Raw genomic sequence first — 19,386 nt, 5'->3', positions numbered from 1 at the left:
CCGACAAAGCCTTCAGTACCCTCAAGGTGAGGTTCACCTCCGCTCCCATCCTCCAGATGCCTGATGTGGACCGGCAATTCATTGTGGAGGTGGACGCCTCGGATGTGGGAGTTGGTGCTGTGATTTCTCAGTGGGCTGCGGAGGATAGGAAGCTCCATCCCTGTGCCTTTTTCTCACGTCGGTTGTCCCCCTCTGAGTGCAATTACGACATAGGGAACCGTGAGCTGCTGGCTGTGAAGCTTGCCTTGGAGGAGTGGCGTCACTGGCTGGAGGGGTCCACCATTCCATTTCTCGTTTGGACCGATCATAAGAACTTGGAGTACATCCGCACGGCCAAACGGTTGAACTCCAGGCAGTCCCGCTGGGCCCTGTTCTTCACCAGGTTTAATTTCACTCTGTCATACCGGCCTGGATCACGCAACACCAAGCCAGACGCCCTCTCCCGTCAATTCCAGAAGGATGACACCCCCTCCAAGGACCCTGTGTCGATTCTGCCAAGTCCCTGCATCGTTGCAGCTCTGACCTGGGCTGTTGAGGAACAGGTGCTGGAGGCTCTCCGTAACCAGCCAGGTCCCAGCACTTGCCCAGCTGACCGCCTTTTTGTCCCCGAAGACCTGAGGTCCCAGGTCGTTCAGTGGGGACATGACTCCCGCCTAGCTTGTCACCCTGGCTCCACCCGCACTTACAACCTGCTCGCCCAGAGGTTCTGGTGGCCCTCTCTGAGGAAGGATGTACGGGAATTCGTCCAAGCCTGCCCCATCTGCAACCAACACAAGTCGTCCTGCCAGCCCCCAGCCGGATTGCTGCAGCCCCTGCCTGTGCCCAGACGTCCCTGGTCTCACATCGCCCTTGACTTTGTCACGGGGCTGCCCCCTTCAAGTGGCATGACCGTCATTCTCACCATCGTTGACCGTTTCAGCAAGATGGCACACTTCATTCCCCTCCCCAAGCTCCCAACCGCCAAGGAGACCGCCCAGGTGGTCCTGGAACACGTCTTCCGGATCCACGGACTGCCAAAGGATGTAGTTTCTGACCGTGGTCCACAATTCTCCTCCGCTTTTTGGAAGGAGTTCTGTCACCTGCTGGGAGCCACAGTCAGTCTGACTTCCGGATTCCATCCCCAATCCAATGGGCAGTCAGAGCGGGCTAATCAGGAGCTCGAGAAGGCACTGCGATGCATGACTTCACGCAACCCCCACTCCTGGTCGCAGCAATTGACATGGGTGGAGTACGCACACAATTCTCTGACCTGCTCTGCCATCGGTATGTCCCCTTTCCAATGTGTTTATGGATACCAGCCTCCTCTATTTGCCAGCCAGGAAGAGGAGGTTACTTGCCCATCTGCACTTGCTTTTGCCCGTCGATGTCGCCGCACCTGGTCACAAGCCCGAGCCACACTCCTCAGATCCGTTGCCAGCTACACTACCGGGGCCAACCGTCGGAGAATTCCTGCTCCCACCTACCATGTTGGTCAAAGGGTGTGGTTGTCATCGAAGAACCTGCCACTCAGGGTGGAGTCGCAGAAGCTGGCACCTCGGTTCATTGGCCCATTCCCTATCATAAGAGTGATTAGCCCAACTGCTGTCCGGCTCCAACTGCCTAATTCCCTGAGGGTGCACCCCACTTTCCATGTGTCTAAGATTAAGCCCATCCATGAGAGTCCGCTGGTCCCTGCTGCGCCTGGTCCTCCTCCTCCACGGCTCGTCGATGGTGGTCTGGTTTACACCGTCCGCCGCCTGCTTCGGTCCAGACGGAGGGGTAGGGGTCTCCAGTACCTCATTGACTGGGAGGGCTATGGACCTGAGGAAAGGACCTGGGTGCCAGCTAGTCGGATTGTGGATAGGACTCTCATCACCGCTTTCCACCAACGGCATCCTGATCAACCTGCAATCCGTAGGGGCCGCCCCAGAGGGGTCCCTAACCGTCCTGCCCGCTCGGCTTCCTGTCCTGTGCCTGATCCTGTCTCGGGACCTGTCCCATCTCCCGACCACGGCCCTCCGGCTTCCTCCGAGGATGAGGACGTTCACTCGGACCGTTCGGAGGAGTTCTAGCCCTCCTCCGGCTCCCCTCCTCCCGCCCGGCGTGGTGTTGCTCTTGGGACTTCTGGGGCCGTCCCTTGGGGGGGGGGTTCTGTCATGGGCCTCTCACTCCACCGGGTTACCACCTTAATTTTCTTCCACTCTGCTCACCACTCTCTCTACTCAGCCTAACTAGCTCCACCTGTCCCTGCTCTGCTCTGCTCTAATTACTCTGCCAGCTGCGCTGCATTACCCACTACCTCTCCCAGTATTTAAGGCCCTGTCTTTCAGCTCTCCGGTGTCAGATCGTCTGCAAAGCTCACACCCGGAACCTGTTTGCTCGCGCTTCTGGCTCACCCTGGTTTTGTGACCCCGGACCTGCCTGTTTTTTGGATACTCTTCTGCCTCAGGAGATCCAGACCTGCTTCTGCCATTACGACTCCTGACTACTCTTCAATCCCGGTAACTCTGACCAGCCTTCTGCCTTGCTACTACGTATTTTGGATTTCCCTTGAACTGTACTGCTGCCTTGTTTCATTCCGCCCTGTTGTGTCTGTGTCTCCCCCCCCCAGGACTTCTGGACCACCCACCACCGGCTTCATAGGACGCATCGCTGCCATTGGGGGGGGCACAGACCCAGCACATTGGACGGGATCCCTGTTACCCCTGGAGCCTTCATTCACTCCCTACTTCCCTTTTCCCTTAAGTTTAATAAACTTTCTGGTGTGACGCAATTGTGGTCCTCTGGTCGTCTGTCTGAACCGTGACAATCCTTGGAGAGCTCTTTGGTCTTGGCCATGGTGGAGAGTTTGGAATCTGATTGATTGATTGCTTCTGTGGACAGGTGTCTTTTATACAGGTAACTAGCTGAGATTTAGAAGTACTCCCTTTAAGAGTGTGCTCCTAATCTCAGCTCGTTACCTGTATAAAAGACACCTGGGAGCCAGAAATCTTTCTGATTGAGAGGGGGTCAAATACTTATTTCCCTCATTAAAATGCAAATCAATTTATAACATTTTTGACATGCGTTCTTCTGGATTTTGTTGTTGTTGTTGTTCTGTCTCTCACTGTTCAAATAAACCTACCATTAAAATTATAGACTGATCATTTCTTTGTCAGTGGGCAAATGTAGAAAATCAGCAGGGGATCAAATACTTTTTCCCCTCACTGTACAAATTACAGACGGGGGATATACAGTGCCTTCAGAAAGTATGCATACCCCTTGACTTATTCCACATGTTGTTGTGTTACAGCCTGAATTCAAAATGTATTAAATATATATTTTTCTCACCCATCTACACACAATACCCCATAATGACAAAGTGAAAACATGTTTTTAGAAATGTTTGACAAATTATTGAAAATTAAATAAAGAAATATCCTATTGATATAAGTATTCACACCCTACTTTGTAGAAGCATCTTTGGCAGCGATTACAGCTGTGAGTCTTTCTGGGTAAGTCTATAAGAGCTTTCCACACCTGGATTGTGCAATATTTGCCCATTATTATTTTCGAAATTCTTCATGCATGATCATTGCTAGACAACCATTTTCAGGTCTTGCCATAGATTTTCAAGTAGATTTAAGTCAAAACTGTAACTGCCATTCAGAAACATTCACTGTCTTCTTGGTAAGCAACTCCAGTGTAGATTTGGCCTTGTGTTTTAGGTTATTGTCATGCTGAAAGGTGAATTCATCTCCCAGTGTCTGTTGTAAAGCAGACTGAACCAGGTTTTCCTCTAGGATTTTGCCTGTGCTTAGCTCCATTCCATTTATTTTTATCCTAAAAAACTCCCCAGTCCTTAACGATTACAAGCATACCCATAACATGATGCAGCCACCAGTATGCTTGATAATATGTTGAGTGGGACTCAGTAATGTGTTGTATTGGATTTGCTCCAAACATAAGGCTTTGTATTCAAAAAGTTAATTTATTTGCCACATTCTTTTGCAGTATTACTTTAGTGCCTTGTTGCAAACAGGATGCATGTTTTGGAATATTTTTATTCTGTACAGGCTATCGTCTTTTCACTCTGTCAATTAGGTTAGTATTGTGGCGTAACTACAACGTTATTGATCCATCCACAGTTTGCTCCTATCACAGCGATTAAACTCTGTAACTGTTTTAAAGTCACCATTGGCCTCATGGTGAAATCCCTGAGCGGTTTCCTTCCTCTCCGGCAACTGAGTTAGGAAGGTTGCCTGTATCTATGTAGTGACTGGGTGCATTGATACACCATCCAAATTGTAATTAATAACTTCACCATGCTCAAAGGGATATTCAATGTCTGTATTTTTTTTAACCCATCTACCAATAGGTGCCCTTCTTTGCGAGGCGTTGGGAAACCTCCCTGGTCTTTGTGGTTGAATCTGTGTTTGAAATTCATTGCATAACTGAGGGACCTTACAGATAATTGTATGTGTGGGGTATAGAGAAGCGGTAGTCATTCACAAATCATGTTCAATAATATTATTGCACAGAGGGACTCCATGCAATTTATTATGTGACTTGTTAAGCATATTTTTACTCCTGAACTTATTTAGGCTTGCCATAAGAAAGGGGTTGCTTACTTATTGACTCAAAACATTTCAGCTTTTCATTTTTAATTAATTTGTTAAAAAAAACAAAAACAGCATCCACATTGACATAATGGGGTATTGTGTGTAGGCCAGTGACAAACATCTCAATTTAATCCATTTTAAATTCAGGCTGTAACACAACAAAATGTGGAAAAAGTCAAGGGGTGTGAATACTTTCTGAAGGCACTGTATCTATATAAGCTGAGGGAGGGATGCTGTCTTGACGAATATATACAGTGCAAATGACATCATTGCTATTGTAAGGGATCGGGGGTTGGCTGGGTCTAGACAGAGTCTGACACTTCCCCGATCTACAGAGAGGGGGAGTCATCAGACTCGATCTGGTTCACCTGAGTTCTGAGCACACCTGTCAGTAATTAGTGTAGGATATAAGGTGTGCTCAGAAGTTCAGTCGGTGCGAGGTATTGTTCCATTGTGACTTGCTAAGCGTTTTGTTCAGAGAGAGAGTTCGTTGTTTTGATTACCCGTGTACCTGACCTGTGCCTCGTTGTTTGACTCCCCGAATTGCTTAATCCTCTGCTTGTCTATCCCAGTGATTACCGTCCTCTGATCCTGTGCCTGTGCCCTCGACTACGACTAGCCCGCTCCCTTGGTACCTCTGCCTGTCTCTGCCTGACCCGGTTTTGACCACAGCCCACCCGACCACGATTAAGCTATTCCCTTGTCTGTACTCTAATAAAGCATCGCTATTCTGCGATTGGATCTTACCACTCTGTCCGAGTATTCATTACAACTATGACATCACCATATGCTTGTTTTGGGCATTACATTACAGATTTTCACAATCGCGTACAAGCACATTTGTGATCTGTGTTGAAATGTATCTGTAGCAGAACAGCTATGTTCAACTGCACAAATACATTTACAGAACATCTGATCATTTTCTTGCTTTAGTACCTGACTTACATATCTTAGATCACCTTTTGCAAAACATTAAATACAAATGTTATCAGTGAATACAAATTCAGTGTTAAGTGTTTTGTTCACAGAATATTAACACATTGTTTTAATCAGAAGAGAAAGGTGTGCAAATGTGTTCACTGTTTCGGGCAATCAGTAAATACTACTGCACGAAATTCTAAGTCATCCCATCAGTGTCATACCATGTACAGCATGGTTCCCCAACTGGCTGCCCGCACGCCGAATCTGGCCCGCAGGTGATTTTATTTGGCCCCTTAAGTTAAGACTGTAAAATCACCAGGAAATCAGCTCAAAGTGATTTTTATTTAATCACATAAATAGAAAAACATGTGAACGTATCCCAATTAATCAAGATTTGAAAGTATTATGTTTTTGTCAAACACTATATCTGTTTGGGCTTCTTGCGGTCAATTTGCAGTCTACAAATGATTTATAATTATGTTCTGGCCCCATGACCATCCGCTGAAGAAAAAATCGGCCCGCGACTGAATGTAGTTGGGGACCCCTGATGTACAAGATATGGAAAGATCTAGGCAATGGGGACTGTCTAATTGTTTTTTTTAGTTTTTTACAATATGCAGAGATGCAGTGAGTGAAGTTGGGTTACTTCTACGTAACTTCGAGTTACTCTTAAGTCATCATCTCCAACATTGTTACCTTCCATTATAAAGCTTTGCTTTAGTGTGTGGATGTAGGCCAATGCATTCATTTCAGTTGTTTTCCTTTATTGTATTCACCTTTCCTTATTTCTGTTGTGGATTGTGTTTCTGTGCGCCAATGGAAAGTCTACAAAACTATGAGCAAACCAACCTTTGTATTGAATACATGGAATTGGATTGTGATGACAACATTGTTCCAAAAATGCTTGTACACGATTGAGAAAAAACGTAATGATGTCTTAGTGGCAGAATTAGCAAAGAGGAGGCTGGGTCATATGATTTATAGACCCACAATGATATTGAAGCCACGCCGAGACAGACTGACTAATTTTTTCAGCACTTTTTTTTTGGGGGGGGGGGGGGGGGTAAGGGGGTGGTAGAAGGATTACTTTATCCTATCCCAGTTATTCCTTAAAGAGGTGGGGTTTCAAATGTCTCCGGAAGGTGGTGAGTGACTCCGCTGTCCTGGCGTCGTGAGGGAGCTTGTTCCACCATTGGGGTGCAAGAGCAGCGAACAGTTTTGACTGGGCTGAGCGGGAACTATGCTTCCGCAGAGGTAGGGGAGCCAGCAGGCCAGAGGTGGATGAACGCAATGCCCTCGTTTGGGTGTAGGGACTGATCAGAGCCTGAAGGTACGGAGGTGCCGTTCCCCTCACAGCTCCGTAGGCAAGCACCATGGTCTTGTAGCAGATGCGAGCTTCAATTGGAAGCCAGTGGAGTGTGCGGAGGAGCGGGGTGACGTGAGAGAACTTGGGAAGGTTGAACACCAGACGGGCTGCGGCATTCTGGATGAGTTGTAGGGGTTTAATGGCACAGGCAGGGAGCCCAGCCAACAGCGAGTTGCAGTAATCCAGACGGGAGATGACAAGTGCCTGGATTAGGACCTGTGCCGCTTCCTGTGTAAGGCAGGGTCGTACTCTCCGAATGTTGTAGAGCATGAACCTACAGGATCGGGTCACCGCCTTGATGTTAGCGGAGAACGACAGGGTGTTGTCCAGGGTCACGCCAAGGCTCTTCGTACTCTGGGAGGAGGACACAACGGAGTTGTCAACCGTGATAGCGAGATCATGGAACGGGCAGTCCTTCCCCGGGAGGAAGAGCAGCTCCGTCTTGCCAAGGTTCAGCTTGAGGTGGTGATCCGTCATCCACACTGATATGTCTGCCAGACATGCAGAGATGCGATTCGCCACCTGGTTATCAGAAGGGGGAAAGGAGAAAATTAGTTCTGTGTCGTCTGCGTAGCAATGATAGAAGAGGCCATGTGAGGATATGACAGAGCCAAGTGACTTGGTGTATAGCGAGAATAGGAGAGGGCCTAGAACTGAGCCCTGGGGGACACCAGTGGTGAGAGCACGTGGTGCGGAGACAGCTTCTCGCCACGCCACTTGGTAGGAGCGACCGGTCAGGTAGGACGCAATCCAAGAGTGAGCCGCGCCGGAGATGCCCAGCTCGGAGAGGGTGGAGAGGAGGATCTGATGGTTCACAGTATCAAAGGCAGCATACAGGTCTAGAAGGACAAGAGCAGAGGAGAGAGAGTTAGCTTTAGCAGTGCGGAGAGCCTCCGTGACACAGAGAAGAGCAGTCTCAGTTGAATGACCAGTCTTCAAACCTGACTGGTTTGGATCAAGAAGGTCATTCTGAGAGAGATAGCAAGAGAGTTGGCTAAAGACGGCACGCTCAAGAGTTTTGGAGAGAAAAGAAAGAAGGGATACTGGTCTGTAGTTGTTGACATCAGAGGGATCGAGTGTTGGTTTTTTGAGAAGGGGTGCAACTCTCGCTCTCTTGAAGACGGAAGGGACATAGCCAGCAGTCAAGGATGAGTTGATCAGCGAGGTGAGGTAAGGGAGAAGGTCACCGGAGATGGTCTGGAGAAGAGAGGAGGGGATAGGGTCAAGCGGGCAGGTTGTTGGGCGGCCGGCCGTCACAAGTCGCAAGATTTTATCTGGAGAGAGAGGGGAGAAAGAAGTCAAAGCATAGGGTAGGGCAGTGTGAGCAGGACCAGCAGTGTCATTTGACTTAACAAACGAGGATCGGATGTCGTCAACCTTCTTTTCAAAATGGTTGACAAAGTCATCCACAGAGAGGGGGGGGGGGGGGGGGGGGGGGGAGGATTCAGCAGGGAGGAGAAGGTGGCAAAGAGCTTCCGTGGGTTAGAGGCAGATGCTTGGAATTTAGAATGGTAGAAAGTGGCCTTAGCAGCAGAAACAGAAAATGTAGAGAGGAGGGAGTGAAAAGATGCCAGGTCCGCAGGGAGTCTAGTTTTCCTCCATTTCCCCTCGGATGCCCGGAGCCCTGTTCTGTGAGCTCGCAATGAGTCATCAAGCCACGGAGCTGGAGGGGAGGACCGAGCCGGCCGGGAGGATAGGGGACATAGAGAGTCAAAGGGTGCAGAAAGGGAGGAGAGGAGGGTTGAGGAGGCAGAATCAGGAGATTGGAGGGAGAAGGATTGAGCAGAGGGAAGAGATGATAGGATGGAAGAGGAGAGAGTAGCGGGAGAGAGAGAGCGAAGGTTGCGACGGCGCATTACCATCTGAGTAGGGGCAGAGTGAGTACTGTTGGAGGAGAGCGAGAGAGAAAAGGATACAAAGTAGTGGTCGGAGACATGGAGGGGAGTTGCAGTGAGATTAGTAGAAGAACAGCATCTAGTAAAGATGAGGTCAAGCGTATTGCCTGCCTTGTGAGTAGGGGGGGACGGTGAGAGGGTGAGGTCAAAAGAGGAGAGGAGTAGAAAGAAGGAGGCAGAGAGAAATTAGTCAAAGGTAGATGTAGGGAGGTTGAAGTCCCCCAGAACTGTGAGGGGTGAGCCATCCTCAGGAAAGGAACTTATCAAGGCGTCAAGCTCATTGATGAACTCTCCAAGGGAACCTGGAGGGCGATAAATGACAAGGATGTTAAGCTTAAATGGGCTAGTGACTGTGACAGCATGGAATTCAAATGAGGAGATAGACAGATGGGTCAGGGGAAAAATTGAGAATGTCCACTTGGGAGAGATGAGGATTCCTGTGCCACCACCCCGCTGACCAGATGTTCTCGGGGTATGCGAGAACACATGGTCAGACGAGGAGAGAGCAGTAGGAGTAGCAGTGTTTTCAGTGGTACATACAGCAGGCAAACACCAATCATGCACAGTGAAAGCACATATAGCACACTTAGACAGGAAATTACTATCCTTAGCTTGACTTGGTAATATGCAAGTTTTCTGATGAAAGCTCTGAGCTATTTTGATGTAAAATCTTGTTGTGTGATGTTATGTTAAGTGAATAGGCTCTATTTGTTAGGTGGGGTGGTTTGTGATGGAAGTGGACTGGTCCATGGGTAGTTGGCTGCTGTTGTGTGTTTGGAGTGGTTTGTTTGGACTGTTTTGCTGTTTTCAACTGAGTTGATAGCCCATCTCCTGTCGTCCCCAGGCTGAGGTGAACGGGGACATTCCTGCAGCCGAGGGACCATCAGAGAGCGACAGTGGCGCGGAGATGACCAATGAGAACAGCCCGCTCACCGCCGCCGAGCCGCCCTCCCCCTTCAGCCCCAAGCAGAACGGAGACGCTGCCTCACCTGCAGGTCAGGAACACAAACAACACTGATAGTAGCAAACATGCATGGCAGCAAGACTGGAAAGGGACATTTCAAATATTTTGAGCTCTCCAGTTGGTTTACAGTAGTGCTAAGCGATTAACAGAAATGTAGGTTATTTTTCGGTTTTCAAACAACTACTGTAATTGACCTGACATCAGTTCAATTATTTGAATTCTATTTAGTTTGTTTTTTGTCTGAGCTCAATGCACACATTGCGCAGTTTCTCTAGAGATAAATCAGATCAAGCCTGAACTGTGCAATGTAGTAGGGAGTTGTAGTTTCCAACAGACCAATATTCTACATAGTTTAGGTAGAAAATGTGGTAGTTAACCATTACAGTCTAAACCCTGACTAAACCGGGGGAGGGGGAGTTCTACTAAGCTATATGGAATTGTTTTAAGAAGGTCATACCAAGGATCATTTTGCTATTTTATTTAGAATTTTAAGACCACTTGAAGTATCAGAAAAATATATTTACAAATTATTTGATGAAACATTTTATTTGGCCTTACTGCTATTAGCCCATAAAAATGCATTGAATAACAGATAGTCCCCCCAAAAAAATCTAAAGGAAGTTTGTTCTGAAGTGTCTGTCCTAGTTCTGAGAGATATAAGCAAGATCAGGAAATATTTTCTATACATGTAATTAACCCCTTGTTTTTGGCAGTCAAACAGTCAAAGCCCTGTCTAAGCCGGGGGGGTTTACTAAGCTATATGGAATTGTTTTAAGAACGTCATACCAAGGATCATTTTGCTATTTGTTTTTGAATTTTAAGACCCCTTGAAGTATAAAAAAATGTATATAAAAAAAAAAAAAAATATGAAGAAAAAAATGGGGGCATTACTGCTATTAGCCCATACAAACGCATTGAATAACAGATTCACTACATGGAACAACAGATAGTCCCCCCCAAAAAAAATTCTAAAGGAAGTTTGTTCTGAAGTGTTTGTCCTATATCTGAGAGACATAAGAAAGATCAGGAAACATTTGTTATTTGTTTTTACATGTATTTAACCCCTTATTTTTTGGCACTAAACACTCTCCATATACAGTTGAAGTCGGAAGTTTACATACACCTTAGCCAAAAACATTTAAACTCAGTTTTTCACAATTCCAGACATTTAATCCTAGTAAACATTCCCTGTCTTAGGTCAATTAGGATCACCACTTTATTTTAAGAATGTGAAATGTCAGAATAATAGTAAGAGAGAATTATTTATTTAAGCTTTTATTTATTTCATCACATTCCCAGTGGGTCAGAAGTTTACATACACTCAATTAGTATTTGGTAGCATTTCCTTTAAATTGTTTAACTTGGGTCAAACGTTTTGGGTAGCCTTCCACAAGCTTCCCACAGTAAGTTGGGTGAATTTTGGCCCATTCCTCCTGACAGAGCTGGTGTAACTGAGTCAGGTTTGTAGGTCTCCTTGCTCGCACACACCTTTTCAGTTCTGCCCACACATTTTCTATAGGATTGAGGTCAGGGCTTTGTGATGGCCACTCCAATACCTTGACTTTGTTGTCCTTAAGCCATTTTGCCACAACTTTGGAAGTATGCTTGGGGTCATTGTCCATTTGGAAGACCCATTTGCGACCAAGCTTTAACTTCCTGACTGATGTCTTGAGATGTTGCTTCCTCATGATGCCATCTATTTTGTGAAGTGCACAAGGCCCTCCTGCAGCAAAGCACCCCCACAGCATGATGCTGCCACCCCCGTGCTTCACGGTTGGGATGGTGTTCTTCGACTTGCAAGGGACCCCCTTTTTCCTCCAAACATAACGATGGTCATTGTGGCCAAACAGTTCTATTTGTGTTTCATCAGACCAGAGGACATTTCTCCAAAAAGTACGATCTTTGTCCCCATGTGCAGTTACAAACCGTAGTCTGGCTTTTTTATGGCGGTTTTGGAGCAGTGGCTTCTTCCTTGCTGAGTGGCCTTTCAGGTTATGTCGATATAGGACTTATTTTACTGTGGATATAGATACTTTTGTACCTGTTTCCTCCAGCATCTTCACAAGGTCCTTTGCTGTTGTTCTGGGATTGATTTGCACTTTTCGCACCAAAGTACGTTCATCTCTAGGAGACAGAATGCGTCTCCTTCCTGAGCGGTATGACGGCTGCGTGGTCCCATGGTGTTTATACTTGCGTACTATTGTTTGTACAGATGAACGTGGTACCTTCAGGCGTTTGGAAATTGCTCCCAAGGATGAACCAGACTTGTGGAGGTCTACGATTTTTTTTCTGAGGTCTTCTGAGGTCTGATTGATTGATTGATTGCTTCTGTGGACAGGTGTCTTTTATACAGGTAACAAGCTGAGATTAGGAGCACTCCTTTTAAGAGTGTGCTCCTAATCTCAGCTCGTTACCTGTATAAAAGACACCTGGGAGCCAGAAATCTTTCTGATTGAGAGGGGGTCAACTACTTATTTCCCTCATTAAAATGCAAATCAATTTATAACATTTTTGACATGTGTTTTTCTGGATTTTTTTGTTGTTATTCTGTCTCTCACTGTTCAAATAAACCTACCATTAAAATTATAGACTGATCATGTATTTGTCAGTGGGCAAACATACAAAATCAGCAGGGGATCAAATACTTTTTTCCCTCACTGTATCTTAGTCCATGCCGCTTTGTCATTGCTTGTCCATATATGTACAGTGGGGAGAACAAGTATTTGATACACTGCCGATTTTGCAGGTTTAGAAAATCACATTGTATGATTTTTAAGTAATTAATTTGCATTTTATTGCATGACATAAGTATTTGATCACCTACCAACCAGTAAGAATTCCGGCTCTCACAGACCTGTTAGTTTTTCTTTAAGAAGCCCTCCTATTCTCCACTCATTACCTGTATTAACTGCACCTGTTTGAACTCATTACCTGTATAAAAGACACCTGTCCACACACTCAATCAAACAGACTCCAACCTCTCCACAATGGCCAAGACTAGAGAGCTGTGTAAGGACATCAGGGATAAAATTGTAGACCTGCACAAGGCTGGGATGGGCTACAGGACAATAGGCAAGCAGCTTGGTGAGAAGGCAACAACTGTTGGCGCAATTATTAGAAAATGGAAGAAGTTCAAGATGACGGTCAATCACCCTCGGTCTGGGGCTCCATGCAAGATCTCACCTTGTGGGGCATCAATGATCATGAGGAAGGTGAGGGATCAGCTCAGAACTACACGGCAGGACCTGGTCAATGATCTGAAGAGAGCTGGGACCACAGTCTCAAAGAAAACCATTAGTAACACACTATGCCGTCATGGATTAAAATCCTGCAGCGCACGCAAGGTCCCCCTGCTCAAGCCAGCGCATGTCCAGGCCCGTCTGAAGTTTGCCAATGACCATCTGGATGATCCAGAGGAGGAATGGGAGAAGGTCATGTGGTCTGATGAGACAAAAATAGAGCTTTTTGGTCTAAACTCCACTTGCCGTGTTTGGAGGAAGAAGAAGGATGAGTACAACCCCAAGAACACCATCCCAACCGTGAAGCATGGAGGTGGAAACATCATTCTTTGGGGATGCTTTTCTGCAAAGGGGACAGGACGACTGCACCTTATTGAGGGGAGGATGGATGGGGCCATGTATCGCGAGATCTTGGCCAACAACCTCCTTCCCTCAGTAAGAGCATTGAAGATGGGTCGTGGCTGGGTCTTCCAGCATGACAACGACCCGAAACACACAGCCAGGGCAACTAAGGAGTGGCTCCGTAAGAAGCATCTTAAGGTCCTGGAGTGGCCTAGCCAGTCTCCAGACCTGAACCCAATAGAAAATCTTTGGAGGGAGCTGAAAGTCCGTATTGCCCAGCGACAGCCCCGAAACCTGAAGGATCTGGAGAAGGTCTGTATGGAGGAGTGGGCCAAAATCCCTGCTGCAGTGTGTGCAAACCTGGTCAAGACCTACAGGAAATGTATGATCTCTGTAATTGCAAACAAAGGTTTCTGTACCAAATATTAAGTTCTGCTTTTCTGATGTATCAAATACTTATGTCATGCAATAAAATCAAAAATAATTACTTAAAAATCATACAATGTGATTTTCTGGATTTTTGTTTTAGATTCCGTCTCTCACAGTTGAAGCGTACCTATGATAAAAATGACAGACCTCTACATTCTTTGTAAGTAGGAAAACCTGCAAAATCGGCAGTGTATAAAATACTTGTTCTCCCCACTGTATATATTCTTCAATTCCATTCCTTACTTAGATTTGTGTGTATTGGGTATATGTTGTGAAATTGGTAGATATTACTTGTTAGATGTTACTGCACTGTCGGAGCTAGAAGCACAAGCATTTCGCTACACCCGCAATAACATCTGCTAAACACGTGTATGTGACAAATAAAATTTGATTTGATTTGAAACCATCTCAATTTGGTTGAGGTCGCGGGAGGCCAGGTCATCTGATGCAGCACTCCATCACTCTCCTTCTTGGTAAAATAGGCCTTACACAGCCTGGAGGTGTGTTGAGTCATTGTCCTGTTGAAAAACAAATGATAGTCCCACTAAGCCCAAACCAGATGGGATGGCTTATCACTGCAGAATGCTGTGGTAGCCATGCTGGTTAAGTGTGCTTTGAATTCTAAATAAATCACAGACAGCGTCACCACCAAAGCAACCCCACACCATAACACCTCCTCCTCCATGCTTTATGGTGGGAAATACATATGCGGAGATCATCCGTTCACCCACACCGCGTCTCACAAAGACACAGCGGTTGGAACCAAAAATCTCAAATTTGGACTCCAGACCAAAGGACAGATTTCCACCGGTCTAATGTCCATTGCAAGTCTCTTCTTCTTATTGGTGTCCTTTAGCAGTGTCCTCTGAACAGTTGATTTTGAGATGTGTCTGTTACTTGAATTTGTGAAGCATTTATTTGGGCTGCAATTTCTGAGGCTGGTAACTCTAATGAACTTATCCTCTGCAGCAGAGTTAACTTTGGGTCTTCCATTCCTGTGGCGGTCCTCATGAGAGCCAGTTTCATCATAGCGCTTGATGGTTTTTGTGACTGCACTTGAAGAAACGTTCAAAGTTCTTGAAATGTTCAGTATTGACTGACCTTCATGTCTTAAAGTAATGATGGACTGTCGTTTCTCTTTGCTTATTTGAGCTGTTCTTGCCATAATATGGACCTTGTCACAACACAACTGATTGGCTGTTTTCATAAGTCACCATCCTTACCCTGTCCCTCATCAATCAATCAATCAATTTTATTTTATATAGCCCTTCTTACATCAGCTAATATCTCGAAGTGCTGTACAGAAACCCAGCCTAAAACCCCAAACAGCTAGTAATGCAGGTGTAGAAGCACGGTGGCTAGGAAAAACTCCCTAGAAAGGCGAAAACCTAGGAAGAAACCTAGAGAGGAACCAGGCTATGAGGGGTGGCCAGTCCTCTTCTGGCTGTGCCGGGTGAAGATTATAACAGAACCATGCCAAGATGTTCAAAAATGTTCATAAGTGACAAGCATGGTCAAATAATAATCATGTCTCTCCCCATCCTTCTCTTTCTCGCTCTCTCTCTTACCCTCTCTCTCTCCAGACTCAGATGTGAACCAGTTGTCTGGGAGCAGGAAGAGAACCAGGAAGAGGTCATCTGAGGAGGAGGAGTGCATCTGGGACGCCTCCTATAGTGAGGTGAGTATTCACACTACATAGACACCCACATACACACACACATGCACGCAGACGGTTTACTTTACGGCATACATAGATACACACATTTAGATACATACTCATACTTAGATACACACACACACACACACACACACACACACACACACACACACACACACACACACACACACACACACACACACACACACACACACACACAAATGAATGCTATCTCTCTCTGACACACACAGACACATGCACTGCCCAACTCTCTACTCCCCCAGACTCTGCACATTGTGCTGCAGTTTCTCTAGAGATAAATCAGATCATGCCCGAACTGTGCAATGTAGTAGGGAGTTGTAGTTTCCAACAGGCCAATGTTCTACATAGTTTAGCGCAGAAAACATGATACTGAACTACAATGACCATAATCCATTGCGCGGCTACTTTTCTGGTCTGTGTTTCTTTTACGCCTGCTATGTAAGAGACAGAAGAATGTGGGATCAAGAGGGGATACATAGAGAGCAGTTGCTCAATGTACACTATATATACAAAAGTAAGTGGACACAACAGGAGGTTGGTGGCACCTTAATTGGGAAGAACGGGCTTGTGGAAATGACTGGAGCGGAATAGGTGGATTGGTATAAAATACATCAAACACATGGTTTCCAGGTGTTTGAGGCCATTCCATTAGCTCCATTCCGGCCATTATTATCAGCATCCTCCTGTGGTGGACACCCCTTCAAATTAGTAGATTCTGCTATTTCAGCCACACCCGTTGCTGACAGGTATATAAAATCGAGCACACAGCCATACAATCTCCATAGACAAACATTTACAGTAGAATGGCCTTACTGAAGAGCTCAGTGACTTTCAACGTGGCATCTTTCCAACAGTTCGTGAAATTTCTGCCCTGCAAGAGCTGCCCCGGTAATTGCTGTTATTGTGATGTTAAAACGTCTAGGAGCAACAACGGCTCAGCCGCGAAGTGGCTTCACCATCTGACAGTCCAACAGACAAGTCTGGGTTTGGCGGATGCCAGGAGAACGCTACCTGCCCAAATGTATAGTGCTTAATGCGACAATCCTAACAGTAGAACCAGTTAGTCTGCTTTGATGCCCATCTCATCAACAAAACCTGAACGGTGATGGTGTTTTCTCTCGTAGCCAGACACTGTATGCCATAGAATTAGGAATTAGAATACTGGAATGGACATTAACCTTCTTATGATGGTCCAAATGTCAGCCAGGTTGGGCAGGGAGTTGGTCAACCATGGTTTACCAGTGCTGTGTCTTCTCTACAGCAGAAGGCCAAGGTAGCAGGGGTGGGGGGCTCGGAGTCTGGCTCGGGTCTGAGACAGAGACCCTCTCCCAGGACCATCTTCCAGGCCGGTCTGCTGGCCCCTCACACCAAACCACGCAGCCGCGAGCAGAGAAGGGGAGGACGCCAGAGCAAGCTGGAGCACCGCAGCAGCCCTCTGGTGAGGACACACACACACTGCATGAGGACACACGCCATTCAGAGTAGACTGAATATGCAACAACTTAATGAACAGACACTATACATCCCAGGGCTCCCATCTGTCAAAATATTCAGCTCTGATGTTTTATGTACTCACAAAGAAACACAAATCCACCTCTGAATCATTTCTGATTTCATAAAAATGTAACACCCCCACAGAAATGAATTACTCTGTTCTAACAGTACCTCAGACATGATTTGATATAAAAAAATGTGTCAATCCTGTCAGTGATGACATGACTAGGTAGTCATACTCCTGGCAGTCACTCTGAACCATGGCAACATCCTTACAACTAACACAACTAACATAGAGTAGGACATGATAGGACATAACATGTGGCTGGAGGAATGTAGCTCTGTTTGTCTTATGTCAGTTCTCTGAAAAAGAAAAAAAACTCTGAAACAGTCACACACACACGCACGCTTCTCACGCTCAAACAGGAGATATGAGGAGGAGAAACCAAACTGTTGGAGACACACACACACACACACACAGCAACCATAAGGGCTGCCTTTGTGAGAAACGCTGTGGCCTGGAAGGAGTATTTGTATATGTATTTATTAGGGATCCCATTAGCTGCTGCCAAGGGTCCAAACATATTAAAGCACTTACATTACATATAAAACAAAAGATAAAACAGTACATCATATAACATTATTACACCACTACATATCTACAATACAAAATGTTTAATGCCACCATACAACAATATCACAATGTGTGCGTATGCATGTGTCTGTACCTTTGTGTGTGTCTCTTCACATTCCCCTTTGTTCCATAAGGTGTATTTTTATCTGATTTTTAAATCTGATTTTACTGCTTGCATGAGTTACTTGATGTGGAATAAAGTTCCATGTAGTCATGGCTCTATGTAGTACTGTGCACCTCCCATAGTCTGTTCTGGACTTGGGGACTGTGAAGAGACCTCTGGTGGCATGTCTTGTGGGGTAAGCATGGGAGTCCGAGCTGTGTGTTAGTATTTTAAACAGACAGCTCGGTACATTCAGCTTGTCAACACCTCTTACAAAAACAAGTAGTGATGAAGTCAATCTCTCTTCCACTTTGAGCCATGGGAGATTGACATGCATGTCATTAATGTTAGCTCTCCGTGTACTTTTAAAGGCCAGCCGTGCTGCCCTGTTCTGAGCCAACTGCAATTTTCCAAAGTCCCTCTTTGTGGCACCTGACCACACTACTGAACAGTAGTCTAGGTGCAACAAAACTAGGGCCTGTAGGACCAGCCTTGTTGATAGTGTTGTTAAGAAGGCAGAGCAGCACTTTATTATGGACAGACTTCTCCCAATCTTATCTACTGTTGTATCAATATGTTTTGACCAGAGTCCAGGGTTACTCCAAGCAGTTTAGTCACCTCAACTTGCTCAATCTCCACATTATTCATTACGAGATGTAGTTGAGGTTTAGGGTTTAGTGAATGATTTGTCGCAAATACAATGCTTTTAGTTTTGGAAATATTTACGACTAACTTATTCCTTGCTACCCATTCTGAAACTAACTGCAGTTCTTTGTTAAGTGTTGCAGTTATTTCAATTGCTGTAGTAGCTGACGTGTATAGTGTTGAGTCATCTGCATACATAGACACATTACTCAAAGCCAGTGGCATGTCATTAGTAAAGATGGAAAAAAGTAAGGGGCCTAGACAGCTACCCTGGGGAATTCCTGATTCTACCTGGATTATGTTTGCGAGGCTTCCATTAAAGAACACACTCTGTGTTCTGTTAGACAAGTAACTCTTTATCCACATCATAGCAGGGGGTGTAAAGCCATAACACATACGTTTTTCCAGCAGCAGACTATGATCGAAAATGTCAAAAGCTGCACTGAAGTCTAACAAGACAGCCCCACAATCATTTTATCAATACTTTCTCTCAGCCAATCATCAGTTATTTGTGTAAATGCTGTGCTTGTTGAGTGTCCTTCCCTATAAGCGTGCTGAAAGTCTGTTGTCAGTTTGTTTACTGTGAAATAGCATTGTATCTGGTCAAACACCAGCTTTTCCAGAGGTTTACTAAGGGTGATGTAAAGAATGGTGGTCTATACAGTCGTGGTCAAAAGTTTTGAGAATGACACAAATACTAATTTTCAAAAAGTCTGCTGCCTCAGTTTTGATGATGTCAATTTGCATATACTCCAGAATGTCATGAAGAGTGATCAGATGAATTGCAATTAATTGCAAAGTCCCTCTTTGCCATGAAAATGAACTTAATCCAAAAAAAAAACATTTCCACTGCATTTCAGCCCTGCCACAAAAGGACCAGCTGCCATCATGTCAGTGATTCTCTCGTTAACAAAGGTGAGAGTGTTGACGAGGACAAGGCTGGAGATCACTCTGTCATGCTGATTGAGTTAGAATAACAGACTGGAAGCCTTAAAAGGAGGGTGGTGCTTGAAATCATTGTTCTTCCTCTGTTAACCATGGTTACCTGCAAGGAAACACGTGCCGTCATCATTGC

General features: G+C 45.6%; 1 protein-coding gene across 1 annotated transcript in view; it reads left to right on the top strand.

Moving 5' to 3' along the window:
- The window catches only part of LOC311149829 (DNA (cytosine-5)-methyltransferase 3B-like), a 92,801-nt gene that overhangs the window by 24,564 nt on the left and 48,851 nt on the right, over positions 1-19,386 (top strand). The window contains exons 3-5 of the mRNA XM_084187060.1: positions 9,607-9,757; positions 15,320-15,414; positions 16,697-16,873. Of these exons, the coding sequence (XP_084043186.1) occupies positions 9,607-9,757; positions 15,320-15,414; positions 16,697-16,873 (423 nt within the window). The remainder of the gene's footprint in view (positions 1-9,606; positions 9,758-15,319; positions 15,415-16,696; positions 16,874-19,386) is intronic.

Source organism: Coregonus lavaretus (assembly GCF_964263955.1).
Source record: "Coregonus lavaretus genome assembly, chromosome: 22".
In the NCBI taxonomy this organism is placed as follows: Eukaryota; Metazoa; Chordata; class Actinopteri; order Salmoniformes; family Salmonidae; genus Coregonus; species Coregonus lavaretus.
The sequence above is the reverse complement of the archived record's forward strand: the minus strand, read 5'-3'. Positions and strand labels throughout refer to the sequence as shown.